At 42.5% G+C, this 19,450-nt stretch overlaps 2 protein-coding genes across 2 annotated transcripts in view; one reads left to right on the top strand and one right to left on the bottom strand.

Moving 5' to 3' along the window:
• Positions 1–3,617: 3,617 nt before the first annotated feature.
• Positions 3,618–7,324, top strand: arpc5b (actin related protein 2/3 complex, subunit 5B). Its single transcript, XM_026346233.1, has 4 exons — positions 3,618–3,883; positions 4,681–4,753; positions 4,955–5,131; positions 5,312–7,324. The coding sequence occupies exons 1-4, from the start codon at positions 3,744–3,746 to the stop codon at positions 5,372–5,374; spliced, it is 453 nt and encodes a 150-aa protein (XP_026202018.1). The 5' UTR covers positions 3,618–3,743; the 3' UTR covers positions 5,375–7,324.
• Positions 7,325–16,631: 9,307 nt separating this feature from the next.
• The window catches only part of hmcn1 (hemicentin 1), a 65,093-nt gene continuing 62,274 nt past the window's right edge, over positions 16,632–19,450 (bottom strand). Inside the window, 4 exon segments of the mRNA XM_026345728.1 lie at positions 16,632–17,769; positions 18,110–18,236; positions 18,335–18,454; positions 18,662–19,036. Coding sequence (XP_026201513.1) covers positions 17,403–17,769; positions 18,110–18,236; positions 18,335–18,454; positions 18,662–19,036 — 989 coding nt within the window. The 3' untranslated portion in view covers positions 16,632–17,402.

Genomic DNA, 19,450 nt, shown 5'->3' on the forward strand with positions numbered 1-19,450 from the left:
GCAGAGACTATAAATAATGTTGCTGTTTACCAAGAAGGCATTTTGAAATTAATATTTTTTTAAAGCTGAAGTTTCATTCATTGTGTCAGGAACCTCTGACACCGACCAAAATCGGACTAATGGAACCAAAATATGTTAAAATGTGCATTTTAAAAACTGCACAGAGACATTTACTCATGTCATTTATTTCCATTAAACCGTGTATAGATTTTATACATCAGAAGAATTAAAAATATAGTTTTTGACAGTGATTGTGTTGTTGTTGTGTCTCTCATTCATTCAATCATATTGACAGTTGTATGTACACTGAAAAGGTTGGGAAACACCAAGTCATTATTGGATATTTACACTGAAATCTAAGCATGTTCCTCATCCATCTGTATGGTCTTAAATTGATCATGCAAGCTCAAGCATTCTTCCTGGTTGTGTAACAGTTATTTGGAGAACAAAATAGCTTCAGGAAAACTCTCTGTGTGATGACTTTGCCAACTTAAACACCAGATTTGAACCCCATCAAGCGGGTATGGGAAAAGCTGAACGTAAGAGTTTGGGAACACTGCCCAACCAGCTGTTCCTAAACGTTTGGTTACCAATGGGTCTGAAAACAAACAAAAAACCCATTGAAATCATCATTAGTAATTGGTAGTAATTTAAATGTGCACTACATTGGTTACTTTAAAATCAGCGTGATGTTATAAAACATGGAGGAAGCCACCCACAGGCTCTCCCAGCCCGAAGACCTGCTCCAACACAGCACTCGCTAAATCATTACATTCCCCAATTAAATCATCATCCAAGAGCAATATTCCCCTCATGTGAGAGTACTAATTATGTGCTTAAGATGCTTTGCTATGGTGTTCGTCCTTTTCTCTGGCACGGAAGCACCTGGCTCGACGCCCTGCACATTGTCAGAAGAGTTTCATCTCTCTCATCTCTTCTGCAGCATCTCTGTATGCATAGTACAGCAGGAGGTGAAACTACGTCCATTTGAAATTTTCCAGGGACTGTCAGTGTGCACTTTCACATGCAGGTCAGGTATGTGCCTCATGATGTGCTGAGTCAGTCGCATAGCACGGATGGGTAGGGCATCGTCATTACACAATGCCCTCAATGAAGACACTCTTGAACAATGTACGCAGCTCTGTGTGTGTGTGTGTGTGTGTGTGTGTCTCATAAATCTGTTTACACAGTTACATTGTGGGGACAAAAAGCAAATCCCCGTTTTAAGATAACTCACTAAGTTAAACCTTATTTGAATTACATTTACAGTAGCAGACACTTTTATCCAAAGCAACTTACAAGGGTAGGTCTTGCCTTAGGACCCCTACTGGTGGTGGACCACAGCTGGGATTTGAACCTCAGGCTCCCACATGGGAGGTGGTGATGTTACCACCACACTAACCAGCCACACTTAGGAGTAAGGTTTAAGGTTAGAATAACTCTTCAAGATATTTATCGAAGTTATTATAATGCCCTCTGCGTGGAAACACAACTGTATATGCTTATGTTACCAGAGCAAGAGGTTGGAAGGAAGAGAGAGAGAAAGCAAGATAAGAAAATGTGTGCACTTTTTTTCCACTCTGAGTATTTAAAGCATATTGTCAGAATAATGTGTGAGCAGTGAGTGTGTGTACAAGTGTTTGTGTTACGGGTGAATGATCTTACAGTCTTACATAGTGCGGTGAGCAACGCTTTCTCACGTTTCTATAAAAAAACTTTCCTGGGTCACATTTTAGCTCAAAACCATTGTTGTGAGGACAGTTGTGCACTGTTGGGACATTTTGGTCAGTCCCCACAACGTCAAAGGACGGGTTTATGGTTAAAAGGTTTAGTTTTAGGGCTCTGGTTTGGGTTAGGAAAAAAGTTGAAAGGGTTAGACTGTGATCCCAAAGGTTAGGGTAGAGGGCTGAGTGTATCATTCCAATGAGTGTCCTCACAGACCAAAAGGAAATTTACTGGTGTTACTGTGTCTTCGCCTGAGGCATGAGGTCAGCAGTCTAGACAGCAGATAAGGAAATTAAAAAATCTACCTGTAACAGAAAAATGCATCAATGAAATGAAGATGTGTGCCACTTGTCTAACTTCCCAGAAAAGGCCTGTTTTATAATATAATGCTAGTTCGTATTGGTCAAGACCCACACCAGTCAACTGCATGTTTCTTATGGCTTCATCACAGGACTCACTCCCAGCCAGATTTTAACATGAGCTCATGCGAGTGTGAGGATGATAAACAGGAAGGAGCAATACTTTCACTGTTTGTTTTTATTACCGATTGTCTGATTCCAATACGGATGCGTGTGTGAATTAGCGACATGGAAAGTATGTTGCTTCCTCAAAAGGAGAAACATTGGCTGTCATGTTACGCAGGAAAATCCTGGAATCACAGAACTGACGTCGAAGTCTGTGGGATCACTGCAGACCACCCATTACAGACCCAGGAAATTAAATACTAAACTTACCACAGCAATGAAATGTGAGTCAGCACACACACACACACACACACACACACACACACACACACACACACACACACACACACACACACACACTCTGGCACTTTATCTTTTTCAAGCATAGTAGCAGAAAAATCCAGAATTCATCACTGCAGCGTGAATCTATTAAGCTCATGTTAACATTGGGGTGAGTTTTACGGATACTATGCTGAGGATCATACATTTGACCCAGTGGGAGTGTTGGGATTTGGTTATTCTGAAACACAAACTTCGTCTCATATGCAAAGTCATTTGGAGACTTCATGTAACGTGACACAAAAGTGTCTAATGAGTATGTAAATTGTGTTTGTCTGTGTTTTATACAGCGCATTACGTGTTTTACAGAGAAATTCATGATCAGGTGAGATGTTTCTAAAAAAAGGATTCAGTCAATAGAAGTTATCTTGGTTCAGTTAACCCACATAACCTGGTTGTGCCATTTGCTTCTGGATATTCTATAAATTAAGATATGGTGTCTCTCCATCAAGTCCATACTTATTATCTATCAATCACAGGTGCATCTTACACTCAAGTAACCTTGGATAAAAATGTTGAAATGCCAAATGACTACATGGAAAACGGGACTGTGTTGATTCAGATTCAATTCAGATTAAAAGAAAGCTTTATTAATCCCAGAGGAAAATAGTTTTGCCTTGTTACAGTTGCTCTCAACACAGACAGAAAGAAAGGGAACCCCAACGAGGAAAAGTCCACACCAACACAAATACACAATAACATCAATACAGAAAACTCAATATATATACAGAACATGTGAGATGAGGTAAAATGGATCAATATATATCATATTATAATTATATATTATATCATTTTAATTATAATCTAGGGTGGAATGATAGAAATTGTTCCCCCACCCCTTACAGGGGGTAGAGGAATGTATTAGCGACTTGATCAGTGAGAGTGTAGTTAATCGTGTTAAAACAAATAAACATGTTCAACAAGTTACAACAACAAAGAACAACGGGAGAGAAATATAAAGCTCAATCATCCAGAATAATAATTTAAAATTAAAATAAAATTACACAGTCAAATTTCTTAGGTTCGGTCGCCATCTAGCGGCCACGGGGGGGAAATACACGTGGTGTGTTTTTTGACCACTAGGCGGCGATATGGTGCCCGCGGGTCTGTAAATGAGGAAGTGAGGAAGTCCGCCTGCCTGTGCTGTCACAAAAATCAGTGTAAAACACTAAAAGGCCGATCCTGCTCCACACTTGTCCTCTCCGGAATAAAAACATGTCGAAGACCACCGTGTCCGCCCGCTTCAGGCGAGTGGACGTAGACGAATACGACGAGAACAAGTTCGTGGATGAAGAGGACGGAGGAGAAAACCAGCTGGGACCCGACGAGGCTGAGGTGGACTCCCTCATCAGGCAATATCCTTTACGTGGTTAGCTAGCCCGTGTTAGCTCGGACGACACAGTTTCCCTATTTTTGCTTACATTGCTACGATTTATCTGCAGATTTCATCCATACGTGTTTGCTGTTGCTTTATTATTGAAGGGGTGTTTTGCTAGTAGGCCAGTGACTGTCCAGACTTGCCTGACAGTCACATTCCAGGGATTTCTGCTCCATGACACAGGTATCTGTCTATTACTGCAAGCTACTATACATTTGTCTTACTACAAGTTCACAGTTGACTTATTATGTAGTTGCAGTCTCCTTAAATATCTCTGCAGCTTTAATGTGTTTCTGCATGTAAGCTAAGTATGATCAGTGTTGCAGATTCACTCGCTGCAAATCTGTCTTGGGTCTCCACAGGAAGGTTTGTGTCTTGGTTGAAAGTGTTGCTGTAAAGTCAGCAGCCAGCAGACATCCTTGGTTCAATCTTAAAGGCCTTATAAGGCTTGAAAGTGCTGCACTTCCTCATTGAAGGAGGTAGTTCCTCCCACCTTGGTGCAGGAGAGTGAATGGATGGGCTCACATCTGTTTCTCAAGTCAGACACCAACAGAACGGGATGAAGACGTGGATACAAACAAATGGTTATTGTCTAATATATGTAACTGGATTTATGCTGTGCATAAATGCATTTAAAGATGAACTATTTGTGCACATCCTGCACATTTGATCTTTTTATAAGTACAGTTACCAAACCATGAGCTGCTGACTGCAGCATGCTGGCTGCTGATTTTGTATGTGTGGATTTTGTTGCATCCTTAACTCCTCCTGCACAGGAAATCTCATGGAGGCTTTGCATGCAGTCCTGAAGAACCCACCAATCAATACAAAGAACCAGAATGTGAAGGTGTGTTTTGTTTTCATTGTCCGTAGTGCTTCAAGCATTTCAACAATACTATCTTTTCATCACTCTGTAGGCGTTTAGACTGTTGAGTGATAAGTATAGTACCCAACCTAAACCTGAGTATGATATAAGGCAGCAGGTGAGGCTTTTGAGTTCAATTAGTAATGAACTGAAATTGTCTCCGGCCTTCGTTCTTTCTACCAGGATCGTGCAGAGGGTTTGGTGCTGAAGGTGCTCAGTGCCTTTAAGAGCAGTGACATTGAAAAAGGGGTGCAGTCCCTTGACAAGAACGGCGTAGACCTGCTGATGAAATACATCTACAAAGGCTTCGAGAGGCCGTCAGAAAACAGCAGTGCAGTCCTGCTGCAGTGGCATGAAAAGGTTGGTATTTTCTTCTCATCTAATCTGTTATCTTTTTCCCTATTTGAATAGAGGAATGATGTGTGATTGTTAAGAACGTTTTAGAAATGTAACATGGCCACAACACTGAGAGTTGCGCTACTAGAGGAGTATCGGTACCAAAAAAGAGCCTGAACATATTCATTCTTCCTGTGTCTTCAGGCTCTGGCAGCTGGAGGAGTGGGCAGCATCGTCAGGGTGCTAACAGCAAGGAAGACGGTCTAGAAGAGAAGCAGGTCACTGACAGATACAGGGGGTGGATGTGGAGGCACTCTACTGTTCTGTTCGTGTAATCTAACAGACGGCATATGGGCTCAAAGGAAAACAAAATTTTAACCCAATGTGATCCTGCTAAAAAAAATCTGGGTCACAATGTTTATAAAATGTCATTATCTTGTTTCTTTTGCACAGCCTACTAAATTGTATTTCTCACAGGGTGCTATAGATGACTTCATGTGTCTGCACTGCTTCCTTGAACTGTTAACCCCCCTGTCTCTGTCATTCCTATACAGTGTGTACTCATTTTGTATTCCAGTGGTTGCAAAATAATGAACATTTTCCTCCTGTCTGTTTTTTAAGACACTTTTTTGTGAATACTGGAACATTTCACCTCCTAAAATAGAAAAAACTGCTTTTTGAACTAGTTGAAACCTGCAGACATAGGTGCGTAGGCATGTTCAGGAACAAGGAGGTTGGGAAAGCTGTTAGAGTTTCTACACACTCATGCAATGTATCCTCCACTGATCTCCACATAAACATACACAGAAGGTTTCAGCCGTGTTTCTTTCAGTCAAATGTTCGGTGTTTGTTCTCTGAGACTTCCTGAGGGAATATAAACCTCATCCTCAGTCGCTAAATCCTCTCATTGCCTCTCACTGTAACACTTTAGCAGTGGGAGTCTTTAAAAAGCACAGTCACAGATGGAGGGTGGTGGATTTGTTTATGGGGGTTGTCATTAACCCTGGGGATGGTAGGGGGGAGGGTCAGTGTCATCCAGCTATTCATCCAACCACCCATCTTTTCACCAACCACTCTTATTAATCCCACTTTACTGTTCCTCACATCTTGTTTGTGTCTGACTACTCATGCAGCCTCTGCTCTCTGCAGATCTGCTGGTGCAGGTTTTCTGTACATTCAGGACACAGCGTGTACAGTGACATCACGCTGAGCACCTTCTCAGTTTTTTACTTTGACATTTAACAAAAAAATTATCTGGGATTATGCATTTATAGGCCTAAATCCCTACACAATCAAATTAAATATAAGGCTTGGACTGCTAAAATCGGCATGCTTGCCAATAGATATCATCTCTTATCGTAGACGGAGAGGGAATTTCAATTGATCTATAGTTAATCAGATCCCGTTTTTCAGATTAGGAGTATTCTCTGAAGCATTTCATACCTGTCTTTTGTACGTTTTGTGTCTTCTGGAGAAGATCTGTGATTTTGATATTAAATATGTTTTAATTTCATGCTGTAGGTTTTTTAAAACAAGTCCTCTGTCACAGAGTTGCAGTAGAGAGTTGTGCTGTCACTACCACATGTACTTTTAATTCCCATAGATTTTATATAATGAGGGGGAAAACTGGAACATTTATCTACCTTTAAAGGTAGAATGTCTGTTGCCAAATGCTTTGTTTTGCTTTCATGGGAATAACGTAGTTATGGAACATTTAGTATGTTTTAAATGAAATGTTAAGTTCAAAGTGTTGGCGTTATTACTATTTACAGTATAAACGAATATGAAAACAAAGTGTGTTACATCGAATTCAGCTCCAACAGGTTTATTTTGTCGCTCATTTTCAAATCAACGCTGACTGAAAGTTATGCATGGATTTTCACTAATGGATGTTGCTTCTTCTAAACACAAAATCATTGTGTTTTACTCACGAGTGAGTTGATATTCAGACATGGGTTGTGGCCGTGTTTGAATACTGTTATCAGTGATGATGCATCCAGACATTAGATTCCCTTTCTAATGCAGAAGACTAGTTTTACATGAGAACAAAATGCAGAAAGTTCTAATTTCTTCTGCTTCATGTATTTCTATATGCTCTTCTAGCCAAGGGTGAGAAGACAGGCAAATACTAAACTGATGGACAAACTGCCTTACTCCAATATTCCTTTTTTATGTTTTTGTTTTTATGACAAAATAAATAAAAGGTATAAATGCTGATTTCAGTCTCTCTTTTCTAAAAAGACATGTACAGTCATTTTTATTGATTTAGTAAATATAATAATTTTTCTTTAAATTTTAGATTTTCTGTATGTATGTTACGGGTCCCAGGAATGGTACCACAGCAACAATAGTTGAGACACAATCTGGAAAACACAGGTAAGTTGCAGCAGCAATGAAGCACGGAGCGCTCAGTTCATCCTCCAGACTGCATCTTTATCAAATAATTAGAGCAGTTACATTCTCCACAGTACATACAACATTTGTGTCTTTTTCAATCTTCATAACTGACATTTGTGCTCACACTGTCCATAACCTCAATTCTTGACATTTTCCATACATCACATTCACATTTTCTTGTATAACACTATTGTATTGTAAGAAATACTCTTCTTCAGTAAAACAAAAGTGCACACCATCACTAGTACTTAATGGTTGAGGACATACTATCATCACATAGTATAATTCACAGTGTTACTCAACTGTACTTAAGCATACTATCTACACATGCTTGACTTTACTGGACTAAAGCACTTATTTTTGGACACATGTATCACTGATGGAAATGTAAAACCTCTCTTAACATTCACAGAAACTAAACTCTTAATTGCAATAAACTATACATTTATATACTTAAATACATTCTCAAAAAGTGGAACAGAGTAAGTTTATAAGACTTTTCCCATGTCAGTCAGTGAACAGGAGCTGAATCATTACACAGTGCAAGATTAACCTGCCTGCAAGACAACGCTCAGGTACGCATTACACTGTAGTGCCACACCTGTCGGCAATTACCGTCGTCGAGTTCGCGCCGACTTTCCAAACTCTGAAACTTGGCATAACTCTCCAAAAGTAACCTTAAACAAATGTAATTACACTTGACTCACAAAATAAAGGCTTGAGAGGTAGTTTCTGGCTGTTTTCAACCGAATACTAACCTGGAAAACACAGGTAAGTTGCAGCAGCAATGAAGCACGGAGCGCTCAGTTCATCCTCCAGACTGCATCTGAGGGTGGGCGGAGGAGTCCCCCAAAACAACCGAGGTGCAACTGCTCCGGTTTACAAAGGTTCCTACCTAAAGTGCTGCTCATGCTTATTGTTTTAATAGACAATAAATATGAAAACCCTGTGTGACATAATCATCACTACTCTTTTTAAGTAGTTAAGTCATTTAGCTTAAATAAATTAAATTACCACAAAAGTGGACACACAATTTTGGGTGTATCACATGCTCCCCAACAAAAAAAAATGGCTCCTGACACATAAACTTAAACTACCAACATTTTGTTCAATATCTTAACTTACACACAATAACAGGTGCCTGAACAGTCAGAATCACAATAACAACAGTCTATATACATTTCACAAAGTATTGTTTAGCCCCTTCATTATCAGCTATTCAACAACAGTGAATGGGGTAAATGCCTGGTAAGTATGTAGATGGGATGATATGAGGTGTAGGTTGAAATGAATGGACAAGGGACCATGGATGCTGGTAAGTGAGGAATGTGGGTTGAGTATCTACTGCACTAACTACAAGTCGCGGTTGATATGTAGGATGACCAAGTGAGGTGTACATGAGTATTTGGCCAGGTCGTCTCTCTCTGGCTGATCTCCTCAGTGTAGGCTGAGTCTCAGTCTGAGGTCTTTGAACATCCTGTAATAGCTCATCTGGTTCTGGCAAGTCTTGCTCCACTGAAGAGTGCAGGTCATTAATCAGCACCTCATCCTCCAGCGGTTCCCCTTGCTCCTCTTCAACTACTTCTCCTTCCACTACAGGGTCATCAAGTGAGGTCTCCCCCATGCAACTTGCATCCTGTCTAGTATTGCTTTGTGATACAGTGAGTACATCATTCTGAGGTTTGTTAGAGTCCACTATCGGCGCCTCCCTTGGTATCCGGAACCAGTAGTGTGGGACATCCTCATCCTCTTCTGACTCACTTGTATCTTGATGATGCATCTGTTCCGCAGAACTTCGTGATTTCCTTGACCTGATTTCTTTCTTTTGTGCTTTGACGGGACTGTTTGTGACCAGTGGCTCGACAGGCAAGTCATTCACTTGTAACAACAAGTTCCTGTGGAGAGTCCGGATGGCACGACCTCCAGTCTCTGGACTGACTTTGTATACTGGGTTATCACCAAGCTGCTCCTTGACAATATAGATTGTCTTCTCCCAGTAGGGTTTCAGCTTACCTGGACCTCCTCTTTCCGAGAGGTTACGGACCAGAACCCTGTCTCCTGGTTGCAGTATCACTCCTTTGCTGCGTTTGTCATAGTAATGTTTACCCTTTGCGCTTGACTGTTGGCTGTTGGCACTTGCTATCTTGTATGCTTCAATCATTCTCTCCCCCCATTTTTCTGCATATCTTCTGGGTGTGACTTTCTCTTCCTCAGTTAGCAACCCAAACAGCAAATCGACAGGAAGATGAGGATGACGACCATACAACAAATAGTAGGGGGAGTAACCTGTGGACTCATGTTTGGTGCAATTGTAAGCATGAATGACATGAGGCAGGTGATCCTTCCAGTTCTCTCTCTCTTTATCACCCAGAGTCCGAAGCATCTGCAGCAGGGTACGATTAAATCTCTCCGCTGGATTGCCCTGAGGATGGTAAGGTGATGTTCTGGAATGGTTAACCCCAGCCAATTGTCTTAGAGCTTTGAACAGTTCGTTTTCAAACTCCCGGCCCTGATCATGATGGAGCTTGGCAGGGTATCCAAACCGGGGAATGAAATCATTGAAGATTCGATCAGCGGCAGTCTTGCCAGCTTTGTTCCTGGTTGGGTACGCCTGTGCAAACCTAGTGAAATGGTCGACTACCACCAGGATGTACTCGTAGCCACCTCGACTGGTTTCAAGATGGAGAAAGTCAATGCAGACGAGCTCCAGGGGTGAGCTCGATGTAAGGCTTCCCATGGGTGCTCTGTCGTGCAATGTTGGTTTTTTCTGTTTTATACAACGACACTTCCGGGTGACATATTCCTCAATGTCCCTTTTCATAAAAGGCCAATAGAATCGTTCCCTTGCCAGGCTCAGTACTCTTTCCACACCAACATGTCCCATGTTATCATGCAGGTGGGTGAGGACGGTCTGTTTGAAGGTAGCTGGAAGGACTAACTGTCTTCGGAGAGCGGTTTTCCGGTACAGAAGGCCATTTTCCACATGCAGTTTACTCCATTCCCTTGACAGTTTCTTTGTAAGGCCGTCCAATGTCCTCCGTCTGTCCTCAGTTAACTCTGTCTTGCTTTCCTTCAATTCCAAGATCTTTCTAATGACAGGGTCTTGACGCTGTTCATCTGCTATGTCCTTATGGTTGATAACTGGGAAAGTTTCTGTTTGAGCCTGTGGCTGTGATGTTATGTTGAGAGCTGCTATCCATGCCACATCTCCTTTCTGGGCAACTGTACTTCCTTCCCATGTTGCGTTCACTGCCTCCTCTGAAAGCATCTCTGTGCACTGACCCATGTAAGTGTTAATATCAAGGGGACATCGTGAAAGGGTGTCTGCGTCAATGTTCAGTTTGCCGGGCCGGTACCTTATCTCAAAATGAAAGTCTGCCAGCTGCCCCACCCAACGATGACCCACTGCATTAAGCTTGGCGGTGCTCATGACGTACGTCAAGGGGTTGTTGTCAGTATAGACAATAAAAGAGGGAGCATAAAACAAATAATCCCTAAATTTGTCACATACTGCCCACTTTAAGGCCAAGAACTCTAACTTTCCACTGTGCAGGTGGTAGTTTTGCTCTGCTCGTGTTAGCGTGCGTGACCCATAGCCAATCACTCTCATTTTCCCACTCTGATTTTGGTAGAGAACCGCCCCAAGACCTTGTTGTGAGGCATCGGTATGGAGTACAAAGGGGTGGTCAAAGTCTGGGTATGCTAATACCGGTGGACTTGTTAGGATATCTATCAAGCGTTCAAGAGTTTGTTGATGCACACTGTTCCATAATACTGGAGTTCGTGAGGAGAGTTGCGGGCCTTTTGCCTCTGCCCTGGAAGATTTCGTCTGTGGTGGACTTGTTTTCACCTGAAGTAGCTCATACAATGGTCTGGCTATACGTGAAAAATCCTGTACATAAGATCGGAAGTAGCTAAGGAAGCCTAGTAGTCTCCTGACACCACCTACTGTTTGTGGAGCCTTCTCTTTCAATGCTTGAACTGCCTGTATATCTTTTGGGTCCACCCTCACTCCTTCGGCAGATACTAGCCGGCCCACATACCTGACTTCTTTGCGGAATAACTCACACTTTTCTGGCCTCAACTTTACTCCATGACGCTGCAAGGCTTGGAGAACACGTCGCAGCACTTCAACATGCTCTTCAAAAGACCTGGAGAAGCAGAGGACGTCATCAAGATAAGGGATGCAACACTCATCCCTGAGTGTCTCAAGCATCTCCTCCATGCTTCTTTGGAAGGCTGCTGGAGCATTTGAAAGACCGAAGGGTATCCTGACCCATTCATATAAACCCCAAGGTGTTGTGAAGGCAGTCAGGTGTCTGGATCCCTCAGCAATAAAGCCTTGATGGTAAGCCTTTCCCTGGTCCAAGATGGTAAACCAGCTGTATCCACCAAGCGAGTCAATCAAGTCCTGTATGCGGGGGAGGGGGTGTCGGTCAGGTACAGTCTTCCTGTTGAGGAGCCGATAATCAATGCATAGGCGCAATGATCCATCTTTTTTCCTCACACAAACAATGGGTGCAGCGTATGGTGACTGAGACTTGACGATCCATCCTTTCACTAGCAGGTCCTGGATGTATTCTTTGACCTCCCTGTACAGTGGCTTTGGAACTGAAGCGTATGTCTTCTGAACAGGGGTGTCATCCTTGAGTCTGATTGACATCTGTAGAGAAGGAATACATCCAATATCATTGCTCTTTTGAGCAAATGCTCCAGATTCCTCATACAGCATCTTCTCAATGAGTTGTTGTTGTTCTGGGTTGAGGTGGCTGAGGTCAACAGATGGTTGCCAAAGCTCAGGGGCAGAGACAGTAGTCGCATTATTAACTTCAGCCCTTACTGTCACTGTCTGGGGTCTCTGTTGTTCCTCGGTTCTTCCAAGTTCAAGGACTTTTGTTATGTGTTGAATGGAGCCTAAGGAAGTTCTCTTTGGCAGGGTGACTTCATGCTTGGTGTGGTTTGAAACGGGTATACTGACATAGGGGGACCTGGTAGTGTTAACTTCTAGGAGACCCTCTCCAACACTAAGCTGTTCTAAGGTTGTGTTCTCATTTTGTGGTTCATATAGAACAAGGGGATTGGATATGTTAAAGGTGGGTGGTACTCTGCACCGTACATACGTGGTCTTTCCGGCTGGGATGTTGACATCTTCTCTACCCACCCTCACTGTCGCTGTGCTATAAATAGGCATCTTCTGGGCCTCAATGAAGTTGACCATGGCCCTGGCCTGTTCTTCTTCCACACCAAGGGCTCTTCGAAGGAGACTAGTCACCATGGCTTGTGCATCTGCAACAGAGTTTTGTCTGTTTATCATTTCTTGGAGCACATTAGCCCCTAGTAGTGGCTGAGGAAGGGGAAGCTGACTAACCAGAAAAGGGACTTGAATGGCCAGATTGGGATCGTCATTTCCCTCAAGGTTGATTGTTAGCTCCACCCAACCATCATATGGGATGGGTTGTCCATTTGCTGCGCAAAGGTCAAGACTTTCACCTGGGTCTAACAGCTCTTGCAGTGATTTCACTTTGTGGTTGGGGATAAAAGTCTCTCTCCATGACCTGTCAATAATGCTTACTTGTGAGCCTGTATCGAATAAGACTTTTACAGCATAGCCATTGATGAAGCATTTAAGTAGACTCTTCCTACCGATCAGCGGTACTGAGCGTGGGGAGTTATCTTGATTCACCTTTATCTCTTTTGGGCGTGGAACTACTGCTCCCCTACCATGTCTCTTCTGTTTATGATGTTTCTGTTTACGTGTAGGAGTTACTGAGTGGGACTGAAACTGCTGAACGGCCTCTGGTTGTCCCTCGGCAGGGGCCGGTTCTCGTTTCCCGACTGTCTTGTTCTCTCTAAACAGCCTACTGCTCGATGCCCTGTGTTCCCACACACAAAACAGTGATTACAGTTCCCAGAACCTCGCTGTGCACAGGCAGAACAACTAGACATTTTACCTTTCCTTGTGACGAGGTGTTGGTTAGGTGGGAGTGGAGTAGGGAGTTGGCATGCATCACGAGGATGGCTTTGTGGCTGAGCATGCAAAGTCCTTGAATGAGTTGTTGGTATGGCCGCTGCCTGTTGATCCATTAAAGTTGCAACCATGTTTGTCAAGGCCTCTACTTGGGCACTGAGCTGCTGGATTGTTTGGCTCTCTTTCTTGCCAGCAGCCTGCTCCTCAGCATCCACCTGGACGTAATGTGTATGTGTAGCTTTCAGTTTGGGAACATGGCCTAGCCTACGCTGGTGTTCATTCTCATCACTAATTATTTTCATGACCCGGCTGATGATTTCCTCATCTGTGACTTGGTTGTTTGAGAGTAGTGGCCTCAACTGCTGTCTAATGTCTGTGTGTTTTGACCCTAGGCCCTGGTAGATGGTGTGAAGGAACACCTCCTGTATAGTCTTGGGATCATAACAAACATCCGCATTGACCTGCTTCGACTGGAAGAGAACTTTCTGTTTAAGTCCAATCATGCGATACAGGAACTGTTGAGGGGGTTCATGTTCATTTTGCTTTGCACACATGAGTTCCTGGAACAGTTCTGTAGTGCCCTTTTCCCCAAGGTGGGATCTGAAGAAGCCCTTAATCTCGCTGACGGATAGTTCATCTTTATTGATGAGCATGTCCTTGAATGTGCCAGGCTTTACAATCTTCAGCACACCGCGGATCACTTCTGTCTCTGTAAACCCTTCTCTGACTCCCTCATCTATCTGTTTACAGATGCTGCTATATGTAATATCAGAACTTTGGTCCCCAATCTGCCCCCCATGTATCTTGAATTCTCTCCTCTGAAGATATGAAAGGTCCTTTAAAGAGACCATCTTTTCTGCAGCTACATGTGTGGCACTGTGTGGTGATGGTAAGGATTGGGTTGGCTTATGCATGTTGTGACGACCCCTCGGTTCTGTATCAGCTATATCCTTAAAGTGTTGTGTCTTCTTACTTGGCTGATCATGTGTTATGGTCAACTGGTCTGCATGTTGGGTGCCAATGTTGGTATCTGTAGTAGAAAGTGTTACTAGTGTGTGTGGGTTTGGGGATGATTGTGCAGTGTGATATGGTGCCTTAACTGGTGGAGTAAAAGCAAGGGTGTCATGCACTGGTGTTACCCCCCCTGTGACCACATCTGTACTTTGATTTTCAATTACATTAAGAACCAGGTCGTTTAATGCTAATAACTGACTCATACCTTCATCTTCAGTTTTCAGTAAAGTATCGGACTGCATGTAACTGAGGATATAGTCCACACATGTTTCCTCGTCAGTGGGGTCCAAGTCACCTTCCCCCTGACAGCCAGTAGCAATGTCTTTTGCAAGCTGGTAAGCTTCGTTACCTGAAAGTTTGTACAAGTTCTTTTTGATGCACCAAACGAGTTCTTTCCGTGGCGTGGACATGACTCACTTTTATGAGACAGCGGTGCAGTTCCCCTGGCGGAATGAAGAGCCGTGTAGACCTCTTATCTCCCCTGGTGGACACCCACAGCTGTGACCTCCGTCGCAGTCACGTCCCCTCCTCGTTGGTCTTGTGGTTCTGGTATAACTGGATCTGCTCCTCTCGACGGTTCTGGAAGAAGCAGATCCCGGACGAGCCCCCACAAATTGTTACGGGTCCCAGGAATGGTACCACAGCAACAATAGTTGAGACACAATCTGGAAAACACAGGTAAGTTGCAGCAGCAATGAAGCACGGAGCGCTCAGTTCATCCTCCAGACTGCATCTTTATCAAATAATTAGAGCAGTTACATTCTCCACAGTACATACAACATTTGTGTCTTTTTCAATCTTCATAACTGACATTTGTGCTCACACTGTCCATAACCTCAATTCTTGACATTTTCCATACATCACATTCACATTTTCTTGTATAACACTATTGTATTGTAAGAAATACTCTTCTTCAGTAAAACAAAAGTGCACACCATCACTAGTACTTAATGGTTGAGGACATACTATCATCACATAGTATAATTCACAGTGTTACTCAACTGTACTTAAGCATACTATCTACACATGCTTGACTTTACTGGACTAAAGCACTTATTTTTGGACACATGTATCACTGATGGAAATGTAAAACCTCTCTTAACATTCACAGAAACTAAACTCTTAATTGCAATAAACTATACATTTATATACTTAAATACATTCTCAAAAAGTGGAACAGAGTAAGTTTATAAGACTTTTCCCATGTCAGTCAGTGAACAGGAGCTGAATCATTACACAGTGCAAGATTAACCTGCCTGCAAGACAACGCTCAGGTACGCATTACACTGTAGTGCCACACCTGTCGGCAATTACCGTCGTCGAGTTCGCGCCGACTTTCCAAACTCTGAAACTTGGCATAACTCTCCAAAAGTAACCTTAAACAAATGTAATTACACTTGACTCACAAAATAAAGGCTTGAGAGGTAGTTTCTGGCTGTTTTCAACCGAATACTAACCTGGAAAACACAGGTAAGTTGCAGCAGCAATGAAGCACGGAGCGCTCAGTTCATCCTCCAGACTGCATCTGAGGGTGGGCGGAGGAGTCCCCCAAAACAACCGAGGTGCAACTGCTCCGGTTTACAAAGGTTCCTACCTAAAGTGCTGCTCATGCTTATTGTTTTAATAGACAATAAATATGAAAACCCTGTGTGACATAATCATCACTACTCTTTTTAAGTAGTTAAGTCATTTAGCTTAAATAAATTAAATTACCACAAAAGTGGACACACAATTTTGGGTGTATCACATGTACTTCTAAATAAATCATAAAAACCAGAATACTTGTGACATTTAACACAGCAGTGTGCACATACCCTAAATAAAAGTCTTATTTTAAACCTTTGATATTAAACGTCTGTAGTGTACAGCAAAAATAAATGAATTAACCACACTAAACTGTATGTAGATACACAAAGCCAAGAAAAGGTAAGAGAACTATTTGCAGTTTTCTAGTTTTCTGCATGAAATGGTTATATGTCACAAATACCATCACTGTCATGACCTTTTATGTCTCTTTTGAACATAAACATACAAAATCATATTGGAAAGTAAGTATGTTAAGTGTGTGTGATAGAGGTGGGAAATCATGAATGTGTTTGTGTCCTACAGAAATACATTAACTGATTTCAGTGTATATTCATTTATTGCATTTTTATTACAAAACGGATACATTAAGTACAGTATGACAATACATTATAAGAAAAAACACCTATATACACGTCAATAAAAATAAAATACATCTTGGCATCTACTGGAAGGTGCATTAAGGCACATTGCTGATGTAATCAGTGTAACAAGGGTTTGCTATGTGACTTGTATGATTGATTGCTACCTGAGGATGTAGAATATGTGATAGTCAAGTTTAAGCATCACCAAAATGAGCACCATATCAACATAAGAGTCACAACTCCATTTTGATGATTGATTAAAGGGTTAAACAACTGTGGGAACTGCCCATTTTTCATATTCAAGCACCTCCCAATAAGTTAATCATAGGTAGATGTAAATAAAAGATTAGCTAGGATTTCTTGAGCAGGTTTAAACCAACTTTGTGAGCCAAAGGCAGGTGCTTTGGCTTATAAATAACTGGGAATTGGCAGGAAAACAACAAGACCAAATATCAAACATGAATATTAGAGTCCTGATAAACTGAAATGAGATTTTCAGGGATTAGAGCCAATAAATAGCCAGTTTGATTCAAGCCCCCTGTAAATCTCCGATGGCTTGTTGCGTATTCACTTTAAATCTGCCTTCTTCTGCCTTGCACTGGCCTTGTCTCACAGTCAAGTCTTTTTTCAGTCTGTTTACTGATGTGGCTACTTCTCCACAGCCACACCCACTCACTTACACCACATTAGTGTTGCAGTGTTGTGGAGAATGCAATTGCCCACCACACCTTTTTTTTTTAAAGTGCTCTCAGTAGGGGTAGGCAGAGACAGCAATATACACGATGAAGGTTGTCTGGTACTCAATGCCTCCGTCTTCGCTATAAGAGAGGGCACGGACCTTCATGCGGTACGTGTGGGGCTCTCGTAGTGCCCGTGTCGTGAACAACACTCCCTTCAGGTTCTCATCTCGCAGGGCAAAAGGTAATGTGACGTCCTCATCCACCACTAGGAAAGTGGTTCTGGGGTGCATCACACCATCCTGTGTGTAGGCCACGAGCCTGATGAGGTCCTGATTGGCTGCAATGCCAAAAGGAAGAGACAGCAGCTTATACTCCAGGGCGTATGGGCTCAGCGCACACTCCAGGTCATTGGGTGGGCAGTTCTTCAAGCAGAACCTACAACAAAGTGGAGTTTAGCATAATATAGTGTGGAAAAGCAAGAAAAATTGTTTCACATATAAAAGAAATGAAACAAACAGTGGACTATGTTTGCATGTGCATTAATTGATAAAATTTCTTGCTGCTGCATTATAATTATTCAGGTGACCCATGATGTTTAAAGCGTCAGGTCAATAAATGACCCGAAAACATACAGCAGATACTCACAATGATGACTATTTTCTAATGAGAAAATTGTTCCAGTAGATTTAATTTTTCATTCTGCTGGGTTGGTGACAAAACTCAGAACAACATTTGTCTAATCCCACAAGTTTAAATGGATTTTCTGGAGGTTTACCCAGTGGCTGGATCCCTCTGGTAGTTTGCTGGACAGGGAGTGTCAATACATTGGTAACTTCCTCTCATGTTGAAGCACATCCGGTTCGTTCCACAGTGGATGTCCTGTTCCAAACACTCGTCTATATCTGTAGATGCAGAAAACAGCTTTTCTCTAAGAAACTGTTAAGGTACAGTGAACACATGAAATGATGTAAACACACAGGGAGTAGTTGGTAGTTCTCACCTTGACATGTTTTGCCATTGGTCATGAGGCGGTAACCAGCAGGACAGAGACACCTGTGGCTCCCTGGTGTGTTCATGCACTCATGCTGACAGACATCCCTCACCTCGCACTCATTAAGGTCTGTTGGCGTCACACATAAACACACCAAATAATATAGAGAATGTTATAGAACATAAATTATGCATTAAGAAACATGTTTCCAGCTTACAATTCGTATTTACAGCAAACATCCAGCTGAAGCAGCAGTCAAGCACAGAAGACAGTTTGTCTATCAATACCTACGTCTATCCTCTCCCTCATCTAACCCTGCCTGACCTTCATAATTACCTATACAGCGGCCACCCCTGGACTCAAACCCCTGCTGACAAGCGAGGAAGCCCCGCTGTGATGAAAAGATGGCGATGTCTCTGCGGCTACGGCTCCTGTAGCGCTCCTGCAGCCTTGCGGTGGCTGCGTATGAGTGGTAGCTCTGAGAAGCCAAGTTGTGGTACAGCCGTTGGTAGGAGCTGTGGTCAGGAGACGACTGAGACGTGCGATAGCCGTATGAGTAGCTCTCATAGCTGGGCAGACGCTCCAGACCAGCACAGGATTTGCCATCCCCCAGCAGGTGGCGCCCCGGCGGGCAGGTGCACTTGAAGCTACCAGGAGTGTTGATGCACTGGTGGGCACAGGGCTGTGGAAGCCGCTCACACTCATTTATGTCTGCCCACAGCACACACAAAAAAAGACCAGCACCAAGAGAAGAGACATAGACACAGAGGATGGAAAAGAAAGAGGGATCACAGGAAAGAATATGGAAAAATAAATTAGTGTTGACAATGAAAGTAGAAGAGAAAAGAGGATGATGGGGGAGAAGGGGATACGATAGTTACCCCAATGTATAAACAATACATTTACATGTCTGTAAGACTGTAATGTATTGAGACTATAAATACATGTAATTTAATGAGAGACCAAAGATTACATCCTCTCACATAGAAGAAAAGTGGTTTTACATAATATCAATATTGTTATTGTCATAATTGTAACAATTCTGATTCTAGTTTTGATTTTATATGAAGAAATGATCAGACAGAAACAGTATTTTATATCCGACACAAAACCCAATTCATGGCA

Source organism: Anabas testudineus, chromosome 4 (assembly GCF_900324465.2).
Source record: "Anabas testudineus chromosome 4, fAnaTes1.2, whole genome shotgun sequence".
Lineage (NCBI taxonomy): Eukaryota > Metazoa > Chordata > Actinopteri > Anabantiformes > Anabantidae > Anabas > Anabas testudineus.

Coding starts and splice junctions, on each gene's coding strand:
- arpc5b (XM_026346233.1), top strand. CDS start 3,744: ATGTCGAAGACCACCGTGTCCGCCCGCTTCAGGCGAGTGGACGTAGAC. Junction 3,884..4,680: donor GTGGACTCCCTCATCAGGCA/ATATCCTTTACG, acceptor CTCCTCCTGCAC/AGGAAATCTCATGGAGGCTT. Junction 5,132..5,311: donor TGCTGCAGTGGCATGAAAAG/GTTGGTATTTTC, acceptor CTGTGTCTTCAG/GCTCTGGCAGCTGGAGGAGT.